This window comes from Streptopelia decaocto (assembly GCF_964273445.1).
Source record: "Streptopelia decaocto genome assembly, chromosome: 4".
Classification (NCBI taxonomy): domain Eukaryota; kingdom Metazoa; phylum Chordata; class Aves; order Columbiformes; family Columbidae; genus Streptopelia; species Streptopelia decaocto.
The window spans coordinates 27,838,673-27,863,345 of NC_138658.1; the positions used below are offsets into that span (position 1 = coordinate 27,838,673).

The 24,673-nt window shown below is 44.0% G+C and overlaps 1 protein-coding gene across 1 annotated transcript in view; it reads left to right on the top strand.

Moving 5' to 3' along the window:
* Positions 1 to 22,630, top strand: part of LOC309438572 (transmembrane protease serine 11E-like) — a 50,800-nt gene extending 28,170 nt beyond the window's left edge. Inside the window, exons 3-13 of the mRNA XM_082050159.1 lie at positions 585 to 726; positions 2,025 to 2,126; positions 9,694 to 9,817; positions 15,470 to 15,585; positions 15,999 to 16,066; positions 17,369 to 17,532; positions 18,619 to 18,657; positions 19,535 to 19,715; positions 19,956 to 20,221; positions 21,106 to 21,248; positions 21,660 to 22,630. Coding sequence (XP_081906285.1) covers positions 691 to 726; positions 2,025 to 2,126; positions 9,694 to 9,817; positions 15,470 to 15,585; positions 15,999 to 16,066; positions 17,369 to 17,532; positions 18,619 to 18,657; positions 19,535 to 19,715; positions 19,956 to 20,221; positions 21,106 to 21,248; positions 21,660 to 21,821 — 1,401 coding nt within the window. The 5' untranslated portion in view covers positions 585 to 690 and the 3' untranslated portion in view covers positions 21,822 to 22,630. The remainder of the gene's footprint in view (positions 1 to 584; positions 727 to 2,024; positions 2,127 to 9,693; positions 9,818 to 15,469; positions 15,586 to 15,998; positions 16,067 to 17,368; positions 17,533 to 18,618; positions 18,658 to 19,534; positions 19,716 to 19,955; positions 20,222 to 21,105; positions 21,249 to 21,659) is intronic.
* The last annotated feature ends 2,043 nt before the right edge of the window (positions 22,631 to 24,673 follow it).

Consider the following 24,673-nt stretch of genomic DNA (forward strand, 5'->3'; position numbering starts at 1 on the left):
GATCCTTTACTAGGTTTAATCTACTTAAGAAGCTTCCCTAGTCCCTGACGAACCTGAGCCTCTCTTCCTTATTTCATTGCTTTAGTTGTGGGTTGAGACTTTGCCTCTGTGCCAGCTGTGTTATGATGGGGGTCCTGGTATTTGGCATCGCATGTTCTTCCTCCAGAATCTTCTTTCTTGTACTTGGTACCCAGATGGACCACAATCCCTGCCTCCTCCCCAGCATTTCCCAACTTGTCTAGGCTTTTTTTGAATTTTATTGGTGTAGCATCAGCAGGCACATCAGTACGCTGTCACTGGAATCGGGAGCCAAACCTGTTAGGTATCCGATAACTGAACCACTGGTGGCAATTGCCTGTCCCTTTTTCTCAGGTGGTGTTTCTGCCCCAGGGAAGTATTGTCAGTCCAAAAAGATGCATAGACACTTTGTGCAGCAAGGGGACTGTTGATCAGAATTATCACCTCCTTAATCAGTTTGGTGCCTTCCTGCCATGAAACTAGGGCTGAAAGAGCTTTTCAGTGCCCTAAAAAGCCTGCTGAGTTGAACTTCTCTGCGTAAGCAGCAATGGGTTTTTTGCCTATAGGTGAGACTGTTCAGAGATTGCCATTAAGCCTCTGTGCTGTGCATTACTCCACCTGTGCCACCATCAAGTCACAAGAAAGGGCTCTGAGGATCACGGACTGCCTGAAATGGATAGGTCTTCACCCCACCTATACACGGGTCAGGTAATCATATGACACTTGATCCTTCACTCTTGGACACTGTCACCCTCTAGGTAGGCTTCTGTCTGTATTTCTCTGGACTGACTGAACAGAAGTGTTCCTATATGGGATAGCAATGCAGCTTTCAGTTAAAGTATTGAGAAGTGATTACATGATGTGCATAGTTAGCAACAGTACTCATTGCATTTTGTAACAAATGATGCTGAGACATTGACTGAATTGAAATGATGAGAAGCTAAGGCTACCTTTAGCCTAGGTTTCATTCTAAAGAAGCTAACCTTCTCAGAAAGGTAGTGTTCCTGTTACTTGGCTATGGACATGACATAAGGTGAAAGGAAGAGCTCCAGGCAGGTAAGATGTATTTGCATCACTGTGTTTCTCAGCTGGTGATCCCTGAACTGTAGAGAGGTCAAATGAAGGCAATTCAGGTGGAGAAAGAGTCCCTAGATGTTTAAAACTTTACTGCAGCAAAGAAAATATTCTGCCACCCATCACCCATCTGTCTTGTTGTGGTATTCTGGCATCTGTATTTGCCTTCTGAAACTAATCTGTCTGTAAGGTTGTGTGGGCATATATATGTATTAGTAAGTTTGGAACTGAGAACTTATAATTGAAAAAAGAGGTCCCAAGGAAAGACTGAGAAATGCTACCTTAGGTTAGAGTGTTTGTGCTTGTGTTGCTAATTAACTTGCTGTAACTAACAGAAGTAGACATAATTATATCTAGATGACCTGCATATGTTTATATCACAAATATTTGACCTTGAATATTTTTTCCAGGATGGATGTGTGCGTGTGGCTACCTGGCCACAAAGAAAGTCAATGTCAAAGGAGAAGAATAGCAAACCTGAATGTAGTTGTTGCTATAGGAGCAAGTTCTTGCCTGACCAAATGACCCATTTCAAGGAAGTTCATGGAAGTTGAGAGGCACGTGCTGTTGAATCTACATCAATTTATGTCAGCACCTGATCAGACCTGGGACTGAACACTGTCTCTTTGGAACATGCAAATTTTCTGCATTGGTCCTGCCCATCATTTCTGATTTGTTTTTAATTATACCAAAGAAGGAAATAAACTCTGCATCCTTGCAAAATTTTCATGGCTGTTCTGATTTGGGGTGTTGCAGGGTGTAGTTAATGCTCTGAAAAGGCTTTGAGATTCCTGGATGAAAGGTGTGATGAAAGAAGTGTACTGTTATTGTTTTAGGGGAGGAATCAGGCTACTGGGTAAGCCTCTGTCACTAGAGACTTGCTGGACTCGTTTGTTCTGACTTGGCTATGACTCCTTTCTTTCCTAATTCAGGAGATAAAGCCTCAAGTCTATGCTGAGATGCTACACACTGTGTTGTGGCGTTGGGGACAGTGCATCTCCCACACAGAAGAGCTGCTTGCTGACCTCTCAGAGGTGAGTGCCACAGCCATCTGACTTACTACTGGGTACTTTGAGCAGTGTGGCTGTCTTGGGCTTTCTAGGACAGTTTGAGCTTTCACTGAGGGTGTGGGGAAAATGGCACTACCTCTGAGTGTACCTTTGATTTGAGCTGCCTTCCATGCATCAGTAATCCTTCTGATACTTCTCCCTTTCTCCTCACCTGAAATGCATTTGTTTTCCAGGCATTCTTTGGCTCCTCTACAGCATGGTATGGTTGACAAATCAAGCTGGTCTCTGGCCACTGAGGGGTGGGAGGGCAGGTGAGAGTCCTCTCACTGCACCCCCTCTCTCATCTGCCCTTTGTGCTGGTGTGCTTAGAATGCGTTACAGCCACAGCTGCTGAGCTAACAGCGTGGTACAAGAGGGTGAGTGCAGTAAAGTAGTAAAAGTAGCTTCTTGCGCTCTTGTGTATTTTCATGGACTTCTTATGCAGCCAGTGAAGTGTTAATCTGTGCAGAATCAGCTTGGAAACACTCTGAATCTGGCACCAGACCATTTCACCCACCCTACCTTGGAATGAAAATCAGACTGAGAAACCACAGAGACTACAACTGCTTGTCTGGTATCTCACTTCTGGAGTGGATTTCAACCTGTCAAGGGGGAGGAAAAGGAGGCAGGCAGAGCTGCTGTCAAACGCTAAAAAGCGGAGACCTACTGCTGTGTTCTGGCACTGCCGAACTGACATAAGATACCTGTCTATGAATGCAGCTGGAAGTAGAAATTGTGAGGGGTAGAAGATGTTGTACACATTGCAGAACCTTATCCTAAGCTGGTTGCAGTCAGTGTCTGTGTACCTAATATTTCCCTTGCACTGGGATGGCCTCTCACACATTCATGCAGGTTATAAAGTCCTGATTTATTGAGTAGCCCTCCTAGTTCGACTAAAGCTTATTACAGAACACGGGAGTTTTTCTCAAGATGGTGGCTGTGGCAGTCAACTGCAGAAAGATGTGTTATTGATTTAGGTTATTTTAGTTTTTGGCCTTCTATATTGTTGTAGTAACACATTAGGCCAGCTCTATCTGAGCAGTTAAAGAGCTCACAACATCCAAAAAGCTGTGTGCAAAACAAATGAGAGAGTAAGGAAAAACAGACACTTTGTCCTGATTGCTAAGGTGATCAAAATAATTGGTAAAGCCTGTGTGAGTAGCATTTGGATGTTATGGATACTGGTAAACTCTGAGTTAAGACACCCCACAGAGTGAACGCTGCCATTGAATGTTTCTGCAAATCACCAGAACAGTATTTGGAGCTGTTGTCGTTGTCCAGCTGAAGTGTGCTTCTGGGAAGCAGCAAGACCTCCATAGAGCTGGATGGTGGTTAAGGGGAGGAGTTCAATTAGTAAGTGGCAAGGACATTAGGGATGCTTTATCTGACTGCAGAGGGGTGGCACGCAGCACCTACTGTTTTTGTGGGATGTTGGAGGGTGTGGGAAGATGAAGCTGATTCAGCATGACACATAGAAGAACACACACGTTTTGTTTCCATCAGCAGATGCCTTCAATATTTGCAGGTCTACCATTGTATCAGATTTGCTTTAGGACATACCAAGCATTGAGAGACTGAGGCTTGTAGGTAACTGACCTCATCCAAACAAGGCTCCTGCAGTACTTGGGGACTAGCTGCTTCTGTTTCAGTGCCCAAAGTAGTGGCAGAGGATCTTGTCCCATTCTTTTCTGAGTGCGTGTAGTCATTATGCTGTAGGAATGGAGGAGAAGCGTTAGGTTGGCACGATTGCTTGTGGCAAAGGTGGGAGTAGACTTGGCATGTCTGGCTTCCTGGCCCCACGCTTGTGCTACAGCATGCCTGGGGTAAGCCCAATGCTCTCCGGTTGCTGCCTTTGCCAGCCACCCTGCCAAGGTAGGTAGCTTCAGGGATGTAGTCTGGATTTTTAATTGGCACTTCCCAGGCCAGCAGATTAGTTGGTTGGCTTGTCTTATGAAAGGTCCCATTTCTAGGAAGAGCAGTTATAGGGATGTGCTTGAATTAATCTTTGAATGGAAAACCGATCATGGCTGTAAATGTGGGGAGACCCTTGTTGGCAGATGTGCTGCCCAGGCTCTGTGGCTGCCTTTTCAGAGAGAATTGCAATACCAGTGAGCAGGAGTATAATAAATAATACAATAATTTTATTATAGTAAGACAGCAGCAGATCAGATAGTAGAAAGAAAAAGGTTGCATATTTTTCTCTATCTTGAGTGGGGCAAATAGGTCGGATTAAATAGCTGGTCCTGCCAGGAAACATGGTTTAGATAAATCTAAAAGCAAATGAGGTGCTATGAGGGCTTAGCTTAATAAGTCAAAAATAGTCAAGGGCAGATCCTTAAAACAGAACAGGGTAGCTGCTCCCTGCTTGCTGAGCAGCTCAGTGACTAGGGCCCTTTCCAAGGACGTGGGTGATAAAGTTTCACTTCTTTTCCTTGTCTGAACAGATGTTTTCTGGTCAGTTTTCTAGTATTGTTGTTACTGAGGCTTTTGATAATGCACAGTTGCTCCACTGGAAGAGATCAATAAGCTAAATGTAGCTAATACAATTCTGTCAGGCAGAGGTGGGAGCTGAGTTTTCATCACTTGCGTTGTGAATGAATGTAGTAACCTTTTAGGGAGTTTGGTATAGGGTGAGAGGAAAAACAGCTGATCACCCGTGTATTGTGCTAGTCATTTGCTTTTGGGTGAATGGTCCACAAGGCCAAGAATTCATTTGGGGCTGATCACAGTTTTACTGTGTTTAAAAGAACTTAATTCTATACAAACATAGCTATTTCCAAGATAGTTAATTTGGATGGGTTTTTAATGATCAAAACGCATTCTTTGCCTCAGAGCCAAGGTGTGTAAACTAGGAGACTAACAGTTTGCACTTCCAGACCCAAATGAACTATGGATGAAATGGTCAGATGCTACTGTCTCCATGGGTTGTCTTGGGCTCCTTAGGAATTAAGCATGTTTTAAATGAGGGCAGGGATGGCTGAAGGAGGTCTATGTTCATCCATACTATTGCCAAGATAAGCAATTTTGTACTGAACTTAAGGTCTTGAGTTGGAAACTTCTTGGCAGTTCACTTCAGACTGAAAGCTGCCAGACACAGACTATGAGTAGGTTGTTTTCTGAGCAGAGAGCACTTGGCCTTTGAGGTCTTCTGGTGGAGTGTGTTTTCTCATCTCTTGTTAAGGTTTGCTCTTGAGGAATTAAGACTATCCTCATCTATGCTGGAGGACAAATGCATCCATGTTAGCTGAATTTCCCTCTCTGCCCTCCTGAGAGCTAATTTGTAACTTACTGGAGTTAGGGCAGTAAAAAAAAAAAAAACAAACAACAACAACAAAAAAACCAAACCAAATCAAAGAGTGTGGTGTAAGGAACCAAGAAACATGAGGCTGTACAAAATGCCTGAGTCTGGAAGGTGTCTACAGAGATGGTGGTGTTGGGGGCAAACACCTATCTATTAAGCAGTGCTGCTTTGCCACAAGAAGAAAGGAAGGATGCATCTATGGTTGAAGGTGATATCATCTCTGCTTCTGCACTCATTAGTGCTGCAGAGGATCCGTGTTTTTCTGGCCAGGGAGTGTTGCTGGGTGGAGCAGAGTTTTCTCAGTTACAAGAGCGCAGATAAGACCACACAGAAATCTGATTCCTAAATAGGGAGAACAACCTGCTGCTGAACTATTGAACTGTGGAGATGGATGTCTCAAGCCACAGAAGTCCCTCTTGGGGGGTTACTCTGGTAGAGCAGAAAAATTCTGCCCTCCATAGCATAATAGCAAAAAGACCAGGGCAGTAAAGGGGCTGGCTGGAGGTAAACTGCATGTGATTAATGACTGGGTGCGGTGAGTGGACATAACCTGGATGACAACTGTCTTTCACTAAACATCCGAGTAGGTCTCAGCAGAGCCAGCCTCAAAACCAGACCTAGTTGTGACTGGGATTTGTTTTGTGTATACATCCCCTAGCATGTGAGAGGCCATCCCATTGCATGGTTGTGGGCACAACTGGAAATATATGCTGCTCTAATACAAGAAGTAAACATTTGATGTTGCCTGTGCTCAAGCTGTTATTCAAAGAGTAAAGGATAGCTGCTCTTGGGTCACAAAGGACCATCTTCCCTGCACTTGTGCTGATTCCTGAAACTGGTGCCAAAAGATCAGGTATTTCTTAAAAAGCTAAAACCAGGAGAGTTTGTTCTTTCTCAGTCCTTCAGCACAGCTGGCGACCAGCATGTCTGCTGATGGAGTAGACAGAAACATGTGGGCTACTGAGTTGGGTCCTGCACTCAGACATTGCTGCTGAAGCACATGTATTGGCAGTTGTAAACTGCAGGAGGTGATGACACTTGCTGCTTCCATTGCATGACAGATTTTTTTTTTTTCTTTTGGTACTTATCATACCAAGATGGAAGTCAGGAGCATCCTACTCAAGGGAGGAAACTGGTTTGGGTTTACAGAGGTGTTTTCACTTTAATTTGTATATTCTATGTACAAATTAATTACTGATATGAATGTAGAAATATATGAAAGTGCTTCCTGGCAAATTTCTTTATAATTTTAAAGTGAAGTGAATTTTAAAGTGAAATTTGTGTCAGAAGTGGAGTTTTTTTGGTGTTTTTGTTTTGTTGGTTGGTTTGTTTGTTTGTGGGTTGTTTTTTTTTTTTTACATTTTTCACACGTTTCCATTACCCCCAGAACTGCAGGAGTTCCTAGGGTATCTGTTTCCCTTTGTAAGTCTGTGACCTGTGGAAAGCAAGTGGTTCTGAAATGCTGGAGGAGGAGGGGGGTCTGTGCTGCCAGTACCTGTCCATGTAGCTGATGTTTGCACAAAAAAGAAATACAGATTGAAATGCAGCACGGCACTGCCTGTCAGAGCATGAGTCCCACAAGCAGCGAGGTGCTTGTTTCTCAAGTGGGAGTCTTAAGCTTTTGTAGCTTAGGTGTAAGGCCAAGTCTTGAGGAAATCTCTCTGTACTTAGTTCAAGAAAGCCGGTGGCTATGCAATGAGTGCTGTTGCCTGGGTGTTTGCAGAGTCAGCTGTACACTGTCAGGTCTGTGCTGTGTGTTCTCTGTGTTGGGAGCGAAGGGGGGATGTTGCTCTGATTGCTGTTGGGGTGGGAGTGCAGCTGAAGGGCAGGGAACCAGGCTGGTTGAGTTTCTTGATGGGGGGGGCGGGGCTCAGACTGGGTGGTGAAGGCTATCCAGTGACGGGATCAAAATTGGGTGCTAAGGCAGCATCTTTAAAACATGAGGGATGGTTAGCCAGGGAAGAACAGAGTCATATTGCCATAGAGGGGTTCTGGTTAGCCAAGTGAGACACCATGAGCTGTGAGATGAGGATGCCCCAGGGGAGACTGCAGCATGTTAAAGAAATTGAGGCAGGACAGTCTCACTGGTCTTCAGTTTTTATCTGAATTTCTGCATCTGTTTAAACCCTCAGGAGTAATGGACAGAGTGTGCAGTGAAAGTCTAGATGGCCAGAACTTATTACGGCCTCTATGGATCAGCTTAGCTCTACTGTCTGTATATGATATGCTCCCTGCAATGTGCAGTTTACAGGTTAAGTAATCCTGTCTAGCCTGGGCTTCTAGGCTGCTCTAAAGTCTGCTTTGCAGAGCCTTGCCATCAGGGAACTGAGCCAGTCTGGTGGGGAGACAGCTAGATTTGGGGAAAACTTCAACTGTGCATTGCCAAAACAGGTTTGTCCCCAAAAAAGCAGGCACAACAGAAGGAGAGGTATCAGGCTTCTCCACAGAGAGTGACACTGAAGCAGAAGGTTTCACCCTGGTCACCTGCCCTGTGTATTTTATTAACACTTAGTTGCGGTCTGTGACTACCTGCATTTGTGGTGTTGGCCGAAGCTACCCTGCTTAACTTTTTTTTTTTTTCAGTGTGCTGCCAGTTTGAGGGGGGGAAAACTTGCATCCCCTTCTTAAGCAATGGACTGGGATACCTGCCAGCACTCTCACTAGCCAAAACCAAGCTTTTACGTGAGGATATTAAACTCTGAGTTGCTTCCAACATTCCTGTCCCTTGCTGAGCACGCTCTTACTGTGTGCAGACCTCTCAGCTGCTTCCTCCTTGGCTCAATTTTTTCTGGTTTGCCTTGCATGCCATCTCTTCCTTGTAGCTTTGCTCAGCTTCCTTGCCCTCAGGGCAGAGTGTAAAACCCCACTCTGCTCTCCCACCACTTCACTCTTTTGCTGTTTTGGGTTTGTATATCACACCCTCAGATTCACCGCTGATTTACCCTCTCAGCTCATCTCCTAAAATAGAGCCTCTGCTGTTATTCTGCTCTGTATTGTATTGTCTTGTCACCTGATAGAGAACCTGCAAAGCCTTGTTCTCTCTGACTCCTCTTTTGTGCCTTCTTGCTACTTTTTCCTCAGAAGTGGTTGTGCCATAGGCCTGCAAAGGGGAAAAGAGCATTTTTAGCATGTCTGGTCCACAGCAATACAAACATGGATCAGTGGGTGAGTAGCCAGCCGAGTTCCTCCTCCCCAGAACTGGCTGCTGCCACTGGCCTCTCCAGGCACCTTTGAGAGATTGTCGCATGTGTTTTTCTAGTACTCTGTACTGAATACCCGCCATGATGTGGAGACTCAGTGCATGGCATGACAGCAATTACTACATAGCGGACTGGGGAATTACCGGGGATCTGAAATAATTGCACTTAAGGCTTTGTATCATCCTACAACAAAGCCACTGGGAACATGCATAAAAAATGCAGTTTTCCTAACGTTCTCTTGCTTAATGCTGCAGAGGAGGATGTAAATGGAGGAGAGAGGCTTGTGTGCCTTTGTTCACATGTGAGTCAAGTTCCCAACCCTTTTGTGAGTCTGTTGGCTTTCAGCAAGTCCCTATTTCTGGGTCTTGTTGCCATATCATGTTTACACATGAGTAGCTATTTCTCTTCCCACTGACAGGCTGCCTGGCAGGGTACAGGATACGGTCTCTTACAATGTACATGTGGTTCTGGTGCAATAAAACCCAAAGCCTGTAGGGGATCGATAAATTTTATTACTCATACCAACTAAAAATAATTCCAAGCTGTGTGTTATATGGCATCTCTGGTAACCTAGAGTGTCCTTGGTGCAGAAGTTACTTCATCAGTCCTGAATTATTAAATTTATGTTCAGTTTAAGCACTTGTGTGTGCAGCCAGCTACACTTGAAATCTGTGTAATATTTCTTGATGGGAAATTGTCTTTACTAGCCATACCTGTGCAACCCTAGGCTTTTCTCAGGGGTGTGTGTGAGGCAATGGAGGCAAATTAGAGCACAGAAAATTCTGACTAAGTGTAAAGAAAAAGCTTTTGCCATGAGGGTGGTCAGAAACTGGACCAGGACCCCTGAGAGTCCGGAGGATCTCTGTCCTTGGAGATATTAAAATTTAACTGGAGAAAGCCCGGAGCAACCTGCTCTGGTGAGACATGGTTTGGGCAGAAGGTCAGACCTGCAGAGTCCTGAGGTTCTTCCCAACCTACCTCATTCTTGGAGGTTTGTCAGCTGAGCTAAGCTGTAGAGTTGAATTTCCACCTGTTGTTTCCTTCAATGCAGATATTGATCCAGATGGACAGAGCAACGCAGCGTCTAGAGCCATGGAAGATAGCAGTCATTGTTGTGGCGGTGATAGCAGGCTTAGCCCTCATCATTGGCTTACTAACATTGTATTTGTGCCATGGTAAGCATACCACTTTTTTGTTGTCACAAGACTTTTGGAATATGTTGTGTTTCACTTGGTATTGTGGTCTTACCTGATGATTTAGGTATAAAATTCACCCTGGTATAGAATCCACATGAGAAGGTGTACTAGACTGTACTTGAGTTCTGAATTGATTAGAAAACCTGCAGGAATGGTTAAAATATCACTTACTTGAAACAGGCATTTTAGTATTGTCCATCTATTTGTTTCTTGTTTTACCGTGGTGCCTGCACTGGTATCCATGGTTAACCAAAGGCCAGCAGGCTTCCGTGGTGTGGCTAGAGCTCAGGCTATGCAGAGTAAGCTTGACCTTGAACAAAGCTTATCTTTGCTTTTTGTTAACTCCGCATTATGGAGCCCCTCTCTGCTGGTCACCCGAGAGCCAAATTTTCAACTTGCCTGCTGAGTGGATGCAAACAGCTCTGAGGCACCTGCCTCTGTGTCAGAAGGGACATATGTGACCTGATATGTCCCACGCTGTGCTCACCTCAGGCTGATGTGAAGATGGTCCCCAGAGAAATATTGTAGTGGGTGTAATATCAGGCTGCTTGGGACGGTCCTCAAAGTAGAAATGAACCCCTAGTTGGTCCACGGAGTGGTAAGGTGGCTCAAAGCCCACCTCAGCTACTTTAATCTTAGCAGCTTGATGTGCTTGTTGGTTGTTTAGATGTTTCTTGGTGGCTCGACTTTTAGGCACATGAGCATCTACATGACGAACTTTCACAGGCAGGCTCTCTAGCCGAGCAGCAATGTCTTGCCACAGTGTGGCAGCCCAAATGGGTTTACCTCTGCGCTGCCAGTTGCTTTTCTTCCATTGCTGTAGCCACCCCCACAAGGCATTTGCTACCATCCATGAGTCAGTGTAGAGATAAAGTATTGGCCACTTCTCTCATTCAGCAATGTCCAAAGCCAGCTGGATGGCTTTCACTTTTGCAAATTGACTAGATTCACCTTGTCCTTCAGTGGCTTCTGTAACTTATCATGTGGGACTCCACACAGCAGCTTTCCACCTTCGATGTTTTCCTACAAGACGACAGGATCCATCTGTGAACAGTGCATACTGCTTATCAGTCTCTGAAAGTGGAATATGCAGTGGTGCTTCTTCAGCACATGTTACTTCCTCCTCATCTGGAGACATCCCAGAGTCTGCTTTCTGGCCAGTCTGTAATCACTTCTAAGATCACTGGGCGATTGGGATTTCCAATTCGAGCTCATTGCGTGATCAATGCAATCTGTTTACTCCACGTAACTTCGGTTGCATGATGTTGAGAGGGAACCGTCCCTTTGAACATCCAGCTCAGCACCGGCAGTTGAGGTGCTAGGAGGAGCTGTGCTTCAGTACCGATCACTTCGGAAGCAGCTCGAACTCCTTCATATGCTGCTAGTATCTCTTTTTCAGTTGGAGTATAGTTGGCCTCAGATCCTTTGTATCCTCGACTCCAAAAACCTAAGGGTTGACCTTGGGTTTCTCCTGGTGCTTTCTGCCAGAGGCTCCAGGTAAGTCCATTGTCTCCGGCTGCGGTGTAGAGCACATTTTTAACATCTTGTCCAGTCCAAACTGGTCTGAGGGCCACCACATGAGTTATCTCATGCTTAATTTGTTCAAAGGCTTGTCGTTGTTCCGGGCCCCACTCAAATTGGTTCTTTTTAGGAGTCACTCGATTGAGAGGGCTCACAATCTGGCTGTAGTCAGGAATACGCATTCTCCAAAAACCTACAACGCCCAAGGAAGTCTGTGTCTCCTTTTTATTAGTAGGTGGAGACATTGCTGCAGTTTTGTGGATCACATCCATTGGGATCTGATGACAGCCATCTTGCCATTTTATTCCTAAAAACTGGATCTCTCGTGCAGGTCCCTTGACCTTGCTTCGTTTTATGGCAAAACCAGCACCCAAAAGAATCTGAATTATTCTCTCACCTTTCTTGAAGACTTCTTTTGCTGTGTCACCCCGTACAATGATGTCATCAATATATTGCAAGTGTTCTGGAGCTTTACCTTGCTCCAGCGTGGTCTGGATCAGTCCATGGCAGATGGTAGGACTGTGTTTCCACCCCTGGGGCAAGCAATTCCACGTGTACTGGATGCCCCTCCAGGTGAAAGCAAACTGCAGCCTGCACTCTGCTGCTACAGGAATAGAGAAAAATGCATTAGCAATGTCAATTGTAGCATACCACTTGGCTGCCTTTGACTCCAGTTCAAATTGCAGTTCTACCATGTCAGGCACAGCAGCTCTCAGTGGTGGCGTAACTTCATTCAGGCCGCGATAGTCTACAGTTAGTCTCCACTCATCACTAGGCTTACGCACTGGCCAGACTGGGCTGTTAAAAGGTGAGCGAATCTTACTGATCACACCCTGGCTTTCCAATTGACAGATCAACTTCTGGATAGGAATCAAAGAGTCTCGATTGGTGTGATATTGCCGGCGATGCGCCATCGTGGTAGCAATTGGCACCTGCTGATCATCAGCCATCAGCAGTCCTACAACAGAAGGGTCATCTGAAAGACCAGGCAAATCAGACAGCTGTTCAATTTTCTCAGTGTCCACAGCCCCCCGCTTTTGGGTCCTTAAAATACCCTCTCCTGAGGTAGTCGATGCCAAGGATGCACGGAGCATTTGGACCAGTCACAATGGGATGCTTTTGCCAGTTTTTTCCAGTTAGGCTCATTTCAGCCTCTACAACAGTCAGTTCCTGGGATCCCCCAGTCACTCCAACAATATTGATGGATTGCGTTCCTTTATAATTAGAAGGAATTATTGTGCATTGAGCACCAGTGTCCGCTAAAGCTTTGTACTCCTGGGGGTGTGTTGTACCAGGCCATCGTATTTGTACAGTCCAATAAACTCTGTTATCCCTTTCCTCCACCTGGTTGGAGGCAGGGCACCTCTGATTTCTGTTTTGCACAGTCTCTGGGTGTGAATTAGAGGTTCCTTCAAGAGCATCAGAATCTCTTCTGCTCCTTTTGTAAACTGGAGCAGCCACCTTCCTAGGAGTTTTTCCTTTTATCTCACGTACTCGTTCCTGAAGTTCTGAGGTAGGTCTTCCATGCCACTTATTCATGTTTTCTCCCTGCTCATGTAGGAAGAACCACAGTGAACCTCTTTTTGTGGACTGCTTCTGTCCATTCTCTCGAGACTGGAAACGCCTTTTCCTAATAGCTGAAACATAGGTTTGTGCAGGTCGTGAATGGTACATGTCTTCTCTGAGTTCTTTGATTTCTTGCAACAGCTTTTCAAACCGGTCATCAGATTTTTCACATAGTTTCTCCACAGCAGAGACACAAGCCCACAGAGAACCAGCAAGGCTGTCCTCAGAGTCTTGGAGCTGCTCAATCACTTCAGTAATATTTTGTACACCTCCAGATGACCAGACCATTCCTGCCAATGACTTAGCGTATACAGATAGTGCACTTTGTACAAATCTGCGCCACAGAGGTCGTGTACAATTGATTCTGTCTGGGTCTGTCCCCTCTTGGCTGTTTGGTTCAAAATAGATGATCTCTCGCACAACTAATTCTCTCAGGAACTGGATACCTCTCTCCATAGTATTCCGTTTCCCTAACTTGGATACACAATCTTCCTTGTAGGGAAATCTTACTTTCATAGCTGCCAGGAGTCGGGTCCAGAGAGTAGTGGCATTAGGCTCTCTTGAAATTGCCCTATCAATGGTGGAATCTCTTGACAGAGATCCCAGCTGCCTGGCTTCACCACCTTCTAATTCAATTGTTTCTGCCCCATTGTCCCAGCATCAAAGCAACCAGGTTAAAATATTCTCGCCTTCACGACGACTAAAGTCTTTTCGCAGACCTCTCAGCTCACCTGGAGAAAAGGACCGAGTGGTGGTCACTTCATCTCCTCCCTGTGCTGATGATGCCCCTTGGGTTGATGTTGGCCATGTGCCATCACCTGCTGCACGGGTAGTCTTTCTAGTGACTTTCTTACAACCGGCAACTGATGCCTATATGGGTTCACCATCATTTGATTCATTTCCAGAGTCTGAATGACTGTCACAGTGATTGCTGTGGTTACAGCAGCAACAGTGACCAGTGTGTGAAGAAGGGGGGGCTGCCTTTGAGGCTGGAGAAGTAATGTTATCTGCTGCGACCTTGGCAGAGGAACTCTGCGTAGGAGCTGTAGCTTCAGCCTGTGAAGCCACCGTTGTGGGGGCGGTGGCTGCAGTGGCAGCTTTTGCTGTTTTGCTTTTTCTCAAGCGGCTAGGAGTGCTTTTTGCTAAAGCTTCTGAAGACACACCGCAAATCTCAGGACTAAAAAGAGACTCAAACCTCCTATTGAACCTCATTTCTCTTAACAGTAACACAAACTGACACACATTCAGCAAAACAGATAACACCATCACAGTTCTATCAAAGCTTCAAGGATATTCAAAGTTCTCTAAAACACTTGCAAACTGTCTTAGTGAAAAAACGAAAGTATTATTAGTCAGCCTTTCTAAAGAGTCACTCGACCAATTAGCAAACACAGAGCCGTATTGCTCTTTAATCTCTCCAGGAGGCTTTTCAAGGTAAAGCAGAAACGAGTAGAACTTCATTAGTGGCTGCAGTATAATGAAATAAACCAATGCCAAACCACACAGTATCATCAGAACCATCGTCCAGTTTCTTGTTGTTATATAATGAATACTTAGATTTAGAAAGAAGGCCCAGCACAGATGTGGAATCAGTGAGCACAATGTAGAAAAGAAGTGATACAACTTATGCCATAACATCTTTAAATCGATGTAATTCACTTTGCCTTAATACCACTAAATAATGTCCGAAGCAAACAGACGCACGAGTATCACAACTCTGAGTTGGCACTGTGCCAAGAAAATTGAAAGGTACGTCAGAGAAGTAGAAAAGCCAAAAAATCTTTAATTTTACCCCTTTCTCTCGCTGCACGTTGGGCGCCAATTATCTGTCGAGGGTTTAGATTATGGGGTGACAATAAAACCCTGGCAGATGTACTGTTAATCTCCTCTCTCCACCACTTCCCCCTTTTTGCCCCTCCCTCTCCCCCCTTCCCACTAAGGACAGGCAATTGGGAGGAAAAGAAGGACAAAGAGAAGAGAGTTGGAAAAAAATTAAATATGTTTTACTAATGCTACTAATAAGAATAGAGAAAATAATACAAAATATACAAAACCAATCTTGAAAGTCTCAGCAACTGCAGAGCTGGCACCCAAAGTCCTGGATTAGACTCTGCAGCCAACTGGAGCTGGATTCAGTCTCTCACTAGGCCTCAGTTCGCAGGGACTAGCAAGGTCCTCTCCTAATGTCGGCCATAAGCAGAAGGGAAAAGGGAAAAGTGACGAGATCCTCGTGATCTCCCACTTTTATATGAAGTATTCACGTGAATGGAATGTTATACACAGTTGTTCAGTTTCTTGGTCACCAGTTTCTCATTGTCCCTCTCGCGAGATGTCCATCCGTGCTTATCAATAACTTTGTATTCCATTGCTAGGTTTACCAAAACATGTATCTGGTTCTCCAGGAAAATGCAGCTAATATGAAGGCATTAGCTGACAGGCAAAATTCACTAAAAGAGAAACTTGTTTTTTAACAAAACCAGGACAGAAATGCTGTACATGTCTGAACTGTACTGAAGAAGATAAGCAACCTTTCCTTCTCTGTAGATCAGGACCGGTATTACAATGCATCGTTTCTAATCACCAATGTCAAGTACAAACCTCAGTATGAAAGACAAACCACAGAAGAGTTCAGAGACCTGAGTGAAGAGATTGAAAGCATGGTAAGCCAAGATGTTTCTCTGTTTCTGCTTCACCTATGGTGAAGAGTCCTGTGACTGGAAAGTGGGTTGGAGGTTATTATGCCTCATACTTATGCGGCTGGCCTCACCTTTCAAACCTCACTGTAGTGAGTTAAAATGACCACTGACTGTGTGCAAGGAGATGGTAAGCACAAATGCTGTCTGTTCCAGCAGCCTTGTGGTGGAACAGGCACCTTCAAGAGCAGAAGGGACATCAAAAATCTGCCTACTCAGCTGTTTATTTTGGTTCTGCAATCTCTGATGGGAATTTAGAGGTAACTTTGGTGTAGAGGTGGAGATCTGAAGGCATTTTTTGTTTCAGAGGCTCACAAGACTTACCTTGGAAGTGTGTACATATTAGAGGTGTATTTTAACATGTTCTTTTCCTTTAACAGATGTCTGCAGTGTTTAAGGGGTCCTTTCTAAGTAAAAGGTACATCAGGTCCCACGTTGTCAGTCTAAGGTAAGTAACATGAAGGTCAGGAATAAGCAGGGGTGTAGATAAATACCCTTTCTTCCTACCTCTTGACCATATGGAGTGTGCTTGGTTAATGCTTCCTGTGGAATCTTGAGCTGGTGTTTGTGTCTCTGCATAGTGTACAGCAGAATGTGACTCTTCTCCCTCTCTGAAAAGGTCTGAAGGAGTAAGTTGATTCCATTGTGAGATACCGGCATACAGAGTTAAGGGAAGGAAGCAAGTGGGACATATGGGTCTAAAGGTCCTGTGGGAGATCTTTAAAGTCTTCTCTGGGCAGTGATTATGTATTCACTCTCAGCAATAAGTCATTGCTTCCCTCTTCACATTACTTTTGATTTGGAGTTGTAGTTCTTGAAGGTTCAATTCCACTGTAGAATATTTTCCCTAGAGAGCAAAGAATACTAAACTTGCCACAAATGTCCTCCTTCACAGTGCTTCTGGGGTCTCTTGTATTTACCTGTATCTAGATGGAATGAATCATTTCCTTGAACACATTGTTTTCTGCTTCTGGTGTCTTCCACAAACCTCCCACACTGTGTATTGTCTGAAATCACAGAAGTTGAGGGCTAGACTTGAACCAACCTCTTAAAATCTTTTGGGTTGACCAAACAATGTGTATTTTCCAAGCTTGTTTTTGTTACAGATACCTTATTGTGCAAATGAGCGCTGGCCCAGCCTAGCTGTATAGCTGCTGTCTTTTCCTCTAGGCTTCAGCTGGTTTCCCTTTAGACTGTGAGCCTAAAGTATTAGGCCAAATATTTTATACAGCCAGTAAGTGACCATGCCTTGCTCTGGTAACTTAAGCTATTGAGATTTGTTTCTAGATCCAATGGAGCTAACTATCCAATAAATGGACAAGTGACTTAAATGGAAAGAGAGACCAAACATCTGTGTTAATCTTCTGTGGCTCTAAACTGGGTCTTTTGAATGGCTGTTAGGAAGGACTTGTTGGGTACCTGTTGAAGGGTTTTAACTTGTTGCATTGCTCCTATTGCTGTCTGTGTCCTACTGACTATGAGCTGTGTGGAGACCAAAGGGAGTGATCCCTCCATGTCTTTCTCAGCTGTACTGCTTATAACAGCTCCCAGAAGATTCCCTCTGATCCCTGCTTACCTGCTGACATATGTAGTCATCTTCCTTTACTTGTGCACAACTATGCTATTCATTTTATGCACCTTGGAAGAGCAGATCTGTTCTCATATAAGGAAGGCAGATGGTGCAAAGCAGAGCAAAGAGGATTGGTGAGCAAAGAGAGAATGACACCACTTTGTTTTTGTTGGTTTGTAGCCCAGATCCTGGTGGAGTGCTGGCATCGGTTGTTCTGGTATTTAAATTTGTCTCGGCTGACAGTCAGGCGACAAGCTTGGGTCACATCAACCGTGTGTTACACATAAGGCTGCAAACAAGCTCGAACTCCTTGAATGTTGACCAGTCTACCCTTATTATCACAGGCAAGTGCCTTAGGTTTGTTTTTTTAGGTTGGAATTTCTTCCTCATACTTTGCTGTTCTCAGTCCAAGGAGTTTCACTTCAGTATGCAAATGTATGGGCCATTACTGTTTTATCTTGTTAAAATCATGGTACAGCTGACAGCCTGTGAACTTGCGAAAAAGTAGGTGGAAGAGAACTAAAGCAGACGGGCACTGACTTAAGAGTATGAGCTCTCCTCTGTGCATCAGAGGCTTTTTCGTGTGACCTAGCTCTGTTAAATGGCATTGTCCCCCTGCGCAGTTAATCCAAAAAAGGCCTAACTTTGTGACCATGGCTTCACAGATGATTTTGCTAAGGCACACAGTGAGTTGGAGAGGAACCTGTAACACCAAGCACTCAAATGCTGAGTCTTCAAGCTGTTAAAAAAAAAAAAAAAAAACAAAAAATATAAACAAAAGCAAAACAAACAAAAACAAAGAAACACACACACAAAAAAACACCAAAATACCCCAAAACAACCAAAAACCAACAGCAGAACACAAGGCTGAAATGGTTCTGTTCTTCCCCCCTTGACATTTCCTTTGCCTCTTTGGTAGTTTGCTGTAGTGAGTGATCATAACAAAAACCTGAGGTGCCCTGGGCAGTAATCATCTCCCATGAATCTGTTGTTGGTTACCATCAGAATCTGGCAGAGGGTTTTTTTGTAGGGAAGAAATCTGTAATGTTACCATTTAGCTCCTGGTGCTGAGGATTTGTGAAGGCTATTTTGACCACCTTGCTATACTGAACCTGCACAAATGCCTATAGGCTTTTATATAATAGCCCACAGCACATGTAGTTGTTACTTGGACCTATTTGCACTTAGTTGCTGCTTTTTATTTTAGCTTTAAGCTGAGGCAAGAAAGATGTATCTTTGGCCTTACACTTTCAGTGAGAAAGAGAGGCTTAATTGAACTTCTCCAACAAAGCAAATTATCCCTTTTACCATACTGTCAACTTCATGCAGCAATGTCATTTAATTTGTGTTTGTTGAGTACAGGGAGGGAGTCTCTGCTAGATCACGTGGCAGTATGAGAGGTACACAGTGTTGTTTGCTTTTCTTTTCAGAGTTGAATAAGGAAAAGGGAGACAACCTTCTAAACAACTGTAAGTACAACTACTCTATAAAAAAGGTCCAGGGACATGGTGCTATAGGTTCTGTATTTACAAGATTCTTATGGTTTTGAGATGCAAATTGAAAAATAACCTGTTAAAAATACTAGAGCAGTAGATAAAACATGAGCCAGGGAAGACCTCAGCTCATTTTTTTGCAGTTAGGCTGGCTCTGTAGTGTTTGCAGAATTGAGCATTCTGGCTTGGTGGTGGGAAGCACTTGCTTTAATGTTGGTAATGGGAAGTGGGGGCATGTAGGTGAGTTGCTGTTGGTGAGCTTTACATGAGGATTACACTGACATTTCCATGTGGTACTAAGAGAGGTTTTGTCTTTAGATGGAACTTAGATGCTGTTTTTATGAAAGGTATATGAATATAAATGCTTAGGTTGATTATCAGTGCATGTCTTCATGTGTGACCATCTGTGTGTGTACCTGTATGCACAGACATGGTAATGAGTATGTACATGTACAGCTCTGATCAAATATCAAACAAAGCAAGGTTTGTAGAGGGGCAGTATTCATCTTTTTAAACTATGTAAATAGTTATAGTTGGGGGAACTAAACAGTGTGTCAGAGGCACAGCCCTCAGTTCCCATGGGAGCACATATGGACTGGTGTGTCTTAAAACTGGCTTAATGACCAAGTAGTGACTCTTCTACCAAACTTCTTTGTTTACTCCACATCAGTCCTGAGATGCTTGTGACTGTGATGTGTGGTTTCCCTGCGATGGGAGGCACTGCTTTAGGTGAAGGCTGTCTCTTGGCATCACTGCCCCATTATGCCTGTGCCTGCAGCCATGTGGGCCTTTCCCAAAGCAAGACCCTGACTTCCCTCCATCGGCTAAAGCAGAGCTGCCTTTTCTTTGACAGGCTGTGGAATACGCAAACAGCCATTTTCCTTCTCAGGAGTGGAGAGAATAATTGACGGGCAGCGTGCTCAGGAGGGGGAATGGCCGTGGCAGGCTAGTATTCAGCTCGATGGGTCCCATCGCTGTGGTGCATCAGTGATCAGTAATACATGGCTAGTGACTGCAGCCCACTGCTTTAGAGGGTAAGTCATCAGCACCTACATGATCCTACAGGCTTTAGGACTTGTGGGTGCTTTGACAGGTCTGCTCTGACCTTTTGTGGCTCGTTTATGTCTGTATCTGCTGAAAGATAATGAAGTTTGGCTCTACTCTGCCACTTGGGCAAACCTGGCCACGTTGCATTTTGGTGCATAAATGGAGAGTTAAGCTCCTTTGGGGATCTTGTTTTGTGTGGCTGTGACATAACCTCCAATATCTTTCAGAGTACAAGATCCTCGGAGATGGACTGCCAGCTTTGGAATTCTGCTGAGACCTCCAAAACAGAAAAAATATGTCCGAAGAATTATCGTTCATGAAAGATATGGCAACTTTGTCCTTGATCATCAGTATGATGTGGCTGTTGTGGAACTTGCCTCTCCTATTGAGTTCACAAGTGATGTGCACAGTGTCTGTCTTCCTGAAGCATCTCACGTATTCCCAGAGAACACCTCCTGTTTTGTCACAGGTTGGGGAGCTTTGGAGAATGATGGTGAGTGTCTCTTGCCCTCCTATGCCCTGTCATGCATGTATTGGAGAAGACTGCTGTTAGTTTTATGGCTTTTTGTTTGTTTGTTCTGGTTTCCTTAGACCTGGTGTATGTGTGATAGGTGCTTCTGCTAGTGATGGACTAATGGACTTGGTTTGCCGCTTTTTCCCCCCTCTCTTTGTCACCAGCTTGGAATATGGGGGGGGGAAAATCCTTGCAGGTTAGCCTTACAGGAATAAGAGCCACTTTTTTTGCTGGTGCGTGCATTGTGGTGGTTGAGTGCATTCTGTTGTCCCTTCCCACTGGCACATTCCTGGGTTTAGCTCTGACATGAGTTCTTTGCCCATTCAGCTTTGTCTGTCATAGATAAATTATAACAGTCTTCAGTTTTTCTCTATTTAGTCATAATTCAGACTTCATTTTATCAAAAGTCTTGAATGAGCTTTGTTCAAATTAGTTGATGTTAGTAAGATTAGAGATGATGGGACTATACATGGGCTTACGAGAGTCATTGAACTATACGTTGTGTTCCCTGGTAGACTCTTGGGGTGTGTAGTGGTTGTCCAAAGCTACATTGCAGTTAACCAGTGCATCTTTCTAGTGACATAGAAGACATATTTTGTAGCCTACAGTTGAATTCAACACTGAAATGTGCAAAAGTCCCTTTGCCCATTATACTAAAGAGCATCTGGTGAGAATAAAGCATGGAGAAGGGTTATGAACAAGCAAAGGACTTCAGAGGAAAAAAATTACTTTCTTCTTCCTGAGATATTGGCTGGGTAGCTCACTTTGCTGCCTATAATGGTAGAAAAGCTATAGGAAAAACTGACTGCTCCTAATCCTTGTGTGTTTTAGGTTAAAAATGCTAGTGTCACTTTTCCTTCTAGGCCAAAGTGTTAATCAGCTTCGACAAGCGGAAGTGAAAATTATAAGTACTGAGGTTTGTAATAGAAGAGCAGTGTACAATGGAGCGATAACACCTGGAATGTTGTGTGCTGGATACTTAGAGGGGAAGGTGGATGCCTGCCAGGTAAGTCTGTTCATAAGGTAGCAGTAAGAAGGAAGTGGGGTGGGAGGTGTTGTTTCCTAGAAACAAGAAATGCAATAACACTGGCTAATCTTAAATTGATGGGCTTCAGGATATTGACAGATGTAAACTAGAGCTTTGCTTCTGCACTGAAGTCTGTACTGAGGTGCTTGGGTTTTATATGTAATGCACATGTGAGAGAACGCAGATGTGAGGGTGTGGAGTGGGAGAGATGGAGTTAGACATAAACTGTAATCCTCTGTCTTCTGATTAAATTGTGTAGAGGTTGGATTATAGCTGTGGTCTAGAAACAAATATCTGTCAGTTGTAGCAGAACACTTTGTGGCTTGCTGTGTTGGTTAGGTGAGCACTGTTTACTTTTTGTTCCTGCCTGCTGATGTTTTTTCTCCTTAGGGTGACTCTGGTGGCCCACTTGTGAACGTGAACTCCAGAGGAATCTGGTATCTCGTGGGAATAGTGAGCTGGGGAGATGAATGTGGCAAGCGAAATAAACCAGGAGTGTATACGCGAGTGACTTACTATCGAGATTGGATCGCCTCCAAAACGGGCATTTGAAACCTGCAGTGGGTTAAGTTTTGTGGGCTGTAAGGCTCTTCCTCTGACACATTCTGCTCTGTGGCTGCCCTCTCACCAGCTGCTGGCCTAACCTGTGGTCCTGTATCAAGTGCCAGTGAGCTTGGAGTAGTCTAGGACTTGAAGTTGGTTTGGCCTAAAACCAGAAAGGAACGGACTTGATCCATGTGACAGCTTGTTTGTCAGGAAGTACTCTGACAAAGGGACAACTGCCTTGGTCTGTATGCAACATACTGACCATTTTTTCTCTGTGGCCATATGTCTTGGCCCCTATTTTTACAGCCAGGCAAAGTGTCTGAGCTTAAACTATCATTTAGCAGCATCTGTGACATCTTCTGTGTGCTCCTGAGGCCCCATTGATCCATAGACCAGCTGGAATCCAGCCCCTGATTTGAAGGCTGCTGCACTTTGGAATTCTTTTTGAGCTTTTCTCCTGCCTCATTCCAGGGAGCATACTCTAATGAAGACCAGAAGATGGCTTAGAGTGGTTCCTGGTTCCTAATATCACATCAGAGTGTTACCTAAGTGAATAGAGAATTTTTCCTTGCTGTGTTGTCCTGAAAAAGAGATTGGTCAAAACCATCAGCTTCTGTCCACCTTCTTTGAACAAGCCCACTCATCGTTTCATATGAACAGTTTCTACCACAGCATTTGCTGTGAGAGTGATTACTGGACTTACCAAACCACTTTATGTTTATTCCAGTCTGTCATATCAGAGTATGTGGCTGAATTGACTTCCATTTTTAACTTTCCAGATTGTATTGTTCTGAATAAAAGTCTTTGGCTTCTCATGCATAGTGGAGGATTGTAACAATCTTAGTGTGACCATTGCCAAAGAACCCCCTCTAAGGCTCCTTATTTGTGTGAATGGTGTTTTCAAGTCTTCATAATTTAATCTTCAGCTGTGTCAGGAAAAAAAAAAGCTTTTGTGTTATGGCGGAAATTCCTGTCTCCTCCAGAGCTTCTGACTGACCCAGTGATCTCATGTAAAGATCTCTCTTCAGTCAGGAAGCAAGAAGAGCCTGTGTCTCACTGCCAGACCATGGCTAACCTGTTTCATCTCAAGCACACAAAATTAATATTCTCTCTGATTTCATGTTTTTGGGAGTCTGTGTTTCCTTCTCCCAAGTAGATCTCAAACACTTTCTGCACCCCAGCAGCAGAACACACCTGTTCCTGGTGGGGATGCTCAGGGCATCTGCATCCTCTTTCCAACACTGTGTATGAATGCTGATCCTGACAACAGCAAGTGCTGTGGCCTTAGTTGCTAGATAATGAGCCACTCAATTGCTCTTTGTTTTTTCTCTGTGGTCAGAAGAGAAAAGAACTTGGGAAAAAAACAGCCAGAGTGCCAAGACTCAGAGCTGGTCTGGTGTGGAAGCAAGCAAGAATCTTATGCCAGGCTAGAAAGGCAAACAGCAGGCTTTTGTCCTGCTCATAGGTAGATTTGGGGAAAACAGGCCCTCGGTGATTAAAGGCTTAGGATCAAAGTGATCTGGCTGCTTGTGAGTACAGAGAACTAGAGTTTTCCAGAATCTCACTTGGGTGCCCAGAGAAGGGCCTGCATGAAAGACAAGGGTCTGAAGCTGTTGGGTGTTCTATATTTGTATATATAAGGAAGACCTGGCACTTAAAAAAAAAATCTCAGGAAACTGTTTTGTGGAATGTTGTGAACTTCAGATACAAAACCTTGGTGGCCTTAATTCTAGATAAGGAGTAAAAAGTGTCAGACTGGTTCTGTAGGTCTGTTGAGCCCAACAAATCTCATTTTAGTCTCTTAAGCAGAACACAGCTTTGTAGTATATTGTTTGTAGAGGAAGCTTAAAAATAGTGTATGGAAAGTACACATGATTTTTTTTTTCTTCTTGGTAGCAATTGTCTTACCAATACAGTGAATAAGATTTGAGTCTTTGTGATGAAAAAGCATCATTAAAAGACACTATGGATTTCTAGTTTGCTAAGCACTTTAGGCTTGGGTGTTCAAAGGGCATAATGGTTTCCCCATCCTGCTGGATTTCACTCTAACTTAGAAACATAATATTTTTAGGCTTGCAAATTCCCAGCTATCTCACAGATTCCCCCAGGCAGGTAAGTATATGCCCAAAAGACTAATTCTGCATCTGTGATCTTTCCAGGTGTGCTCATTTTGAGTACAAAATCAGAAAGCCTTAAGCATTTTCCCCTGTGGTGTGCACAAGACTGAAATAGCAAACTTGTCATCTGCTTAATGACACACAAGTTCTGAGAATCTCCTCAGAGATCCAGTTCCTCATTCACCTGTAAGGCCAAGCACCAGCACAGTACATCCAGAGGAGCAGAGCTGAAGAGGACCTGACATCTACACAGTGTATGTTTTAGGAGCCTTTATTGACTGCATTGTGAACTTTGAGTTTTCCTCATAGCAGCGGAAACAAACTTGTGTGATCTTTTCTTTTTTTTTTTTTTTTTTCTTTCCAGAAGCAATGTAGTTTAAGTGCTCTGAGGCCTCTTGGTGATGCAAAGCAGTGTTAAGGAAGGGGACTGTCAAGAAAAGGACTTGGAAAAACATCCCTCAAATTATGGAAACCTCAAGCAATGTTGGTGGCCAAAATGCTTTACTTGGTTTGGACAACCGAACAGATCTGTACTTCTAAGCTGCAGTCTCATCTTTTTATGAAGCCACGAGCTTTATGTGTTCTCAGCTATCTTCTCATAGTAATTAACATTTTCACTCAAGACTAATGGGATGTGTCTAACTGTACAATCCTGCATGACACACAGGAATGTAATTTATATGTAAATTAAATAAAACCTGTTAAATAATTTGCCTTCTGTTTCATGTACTTGTTAATTGC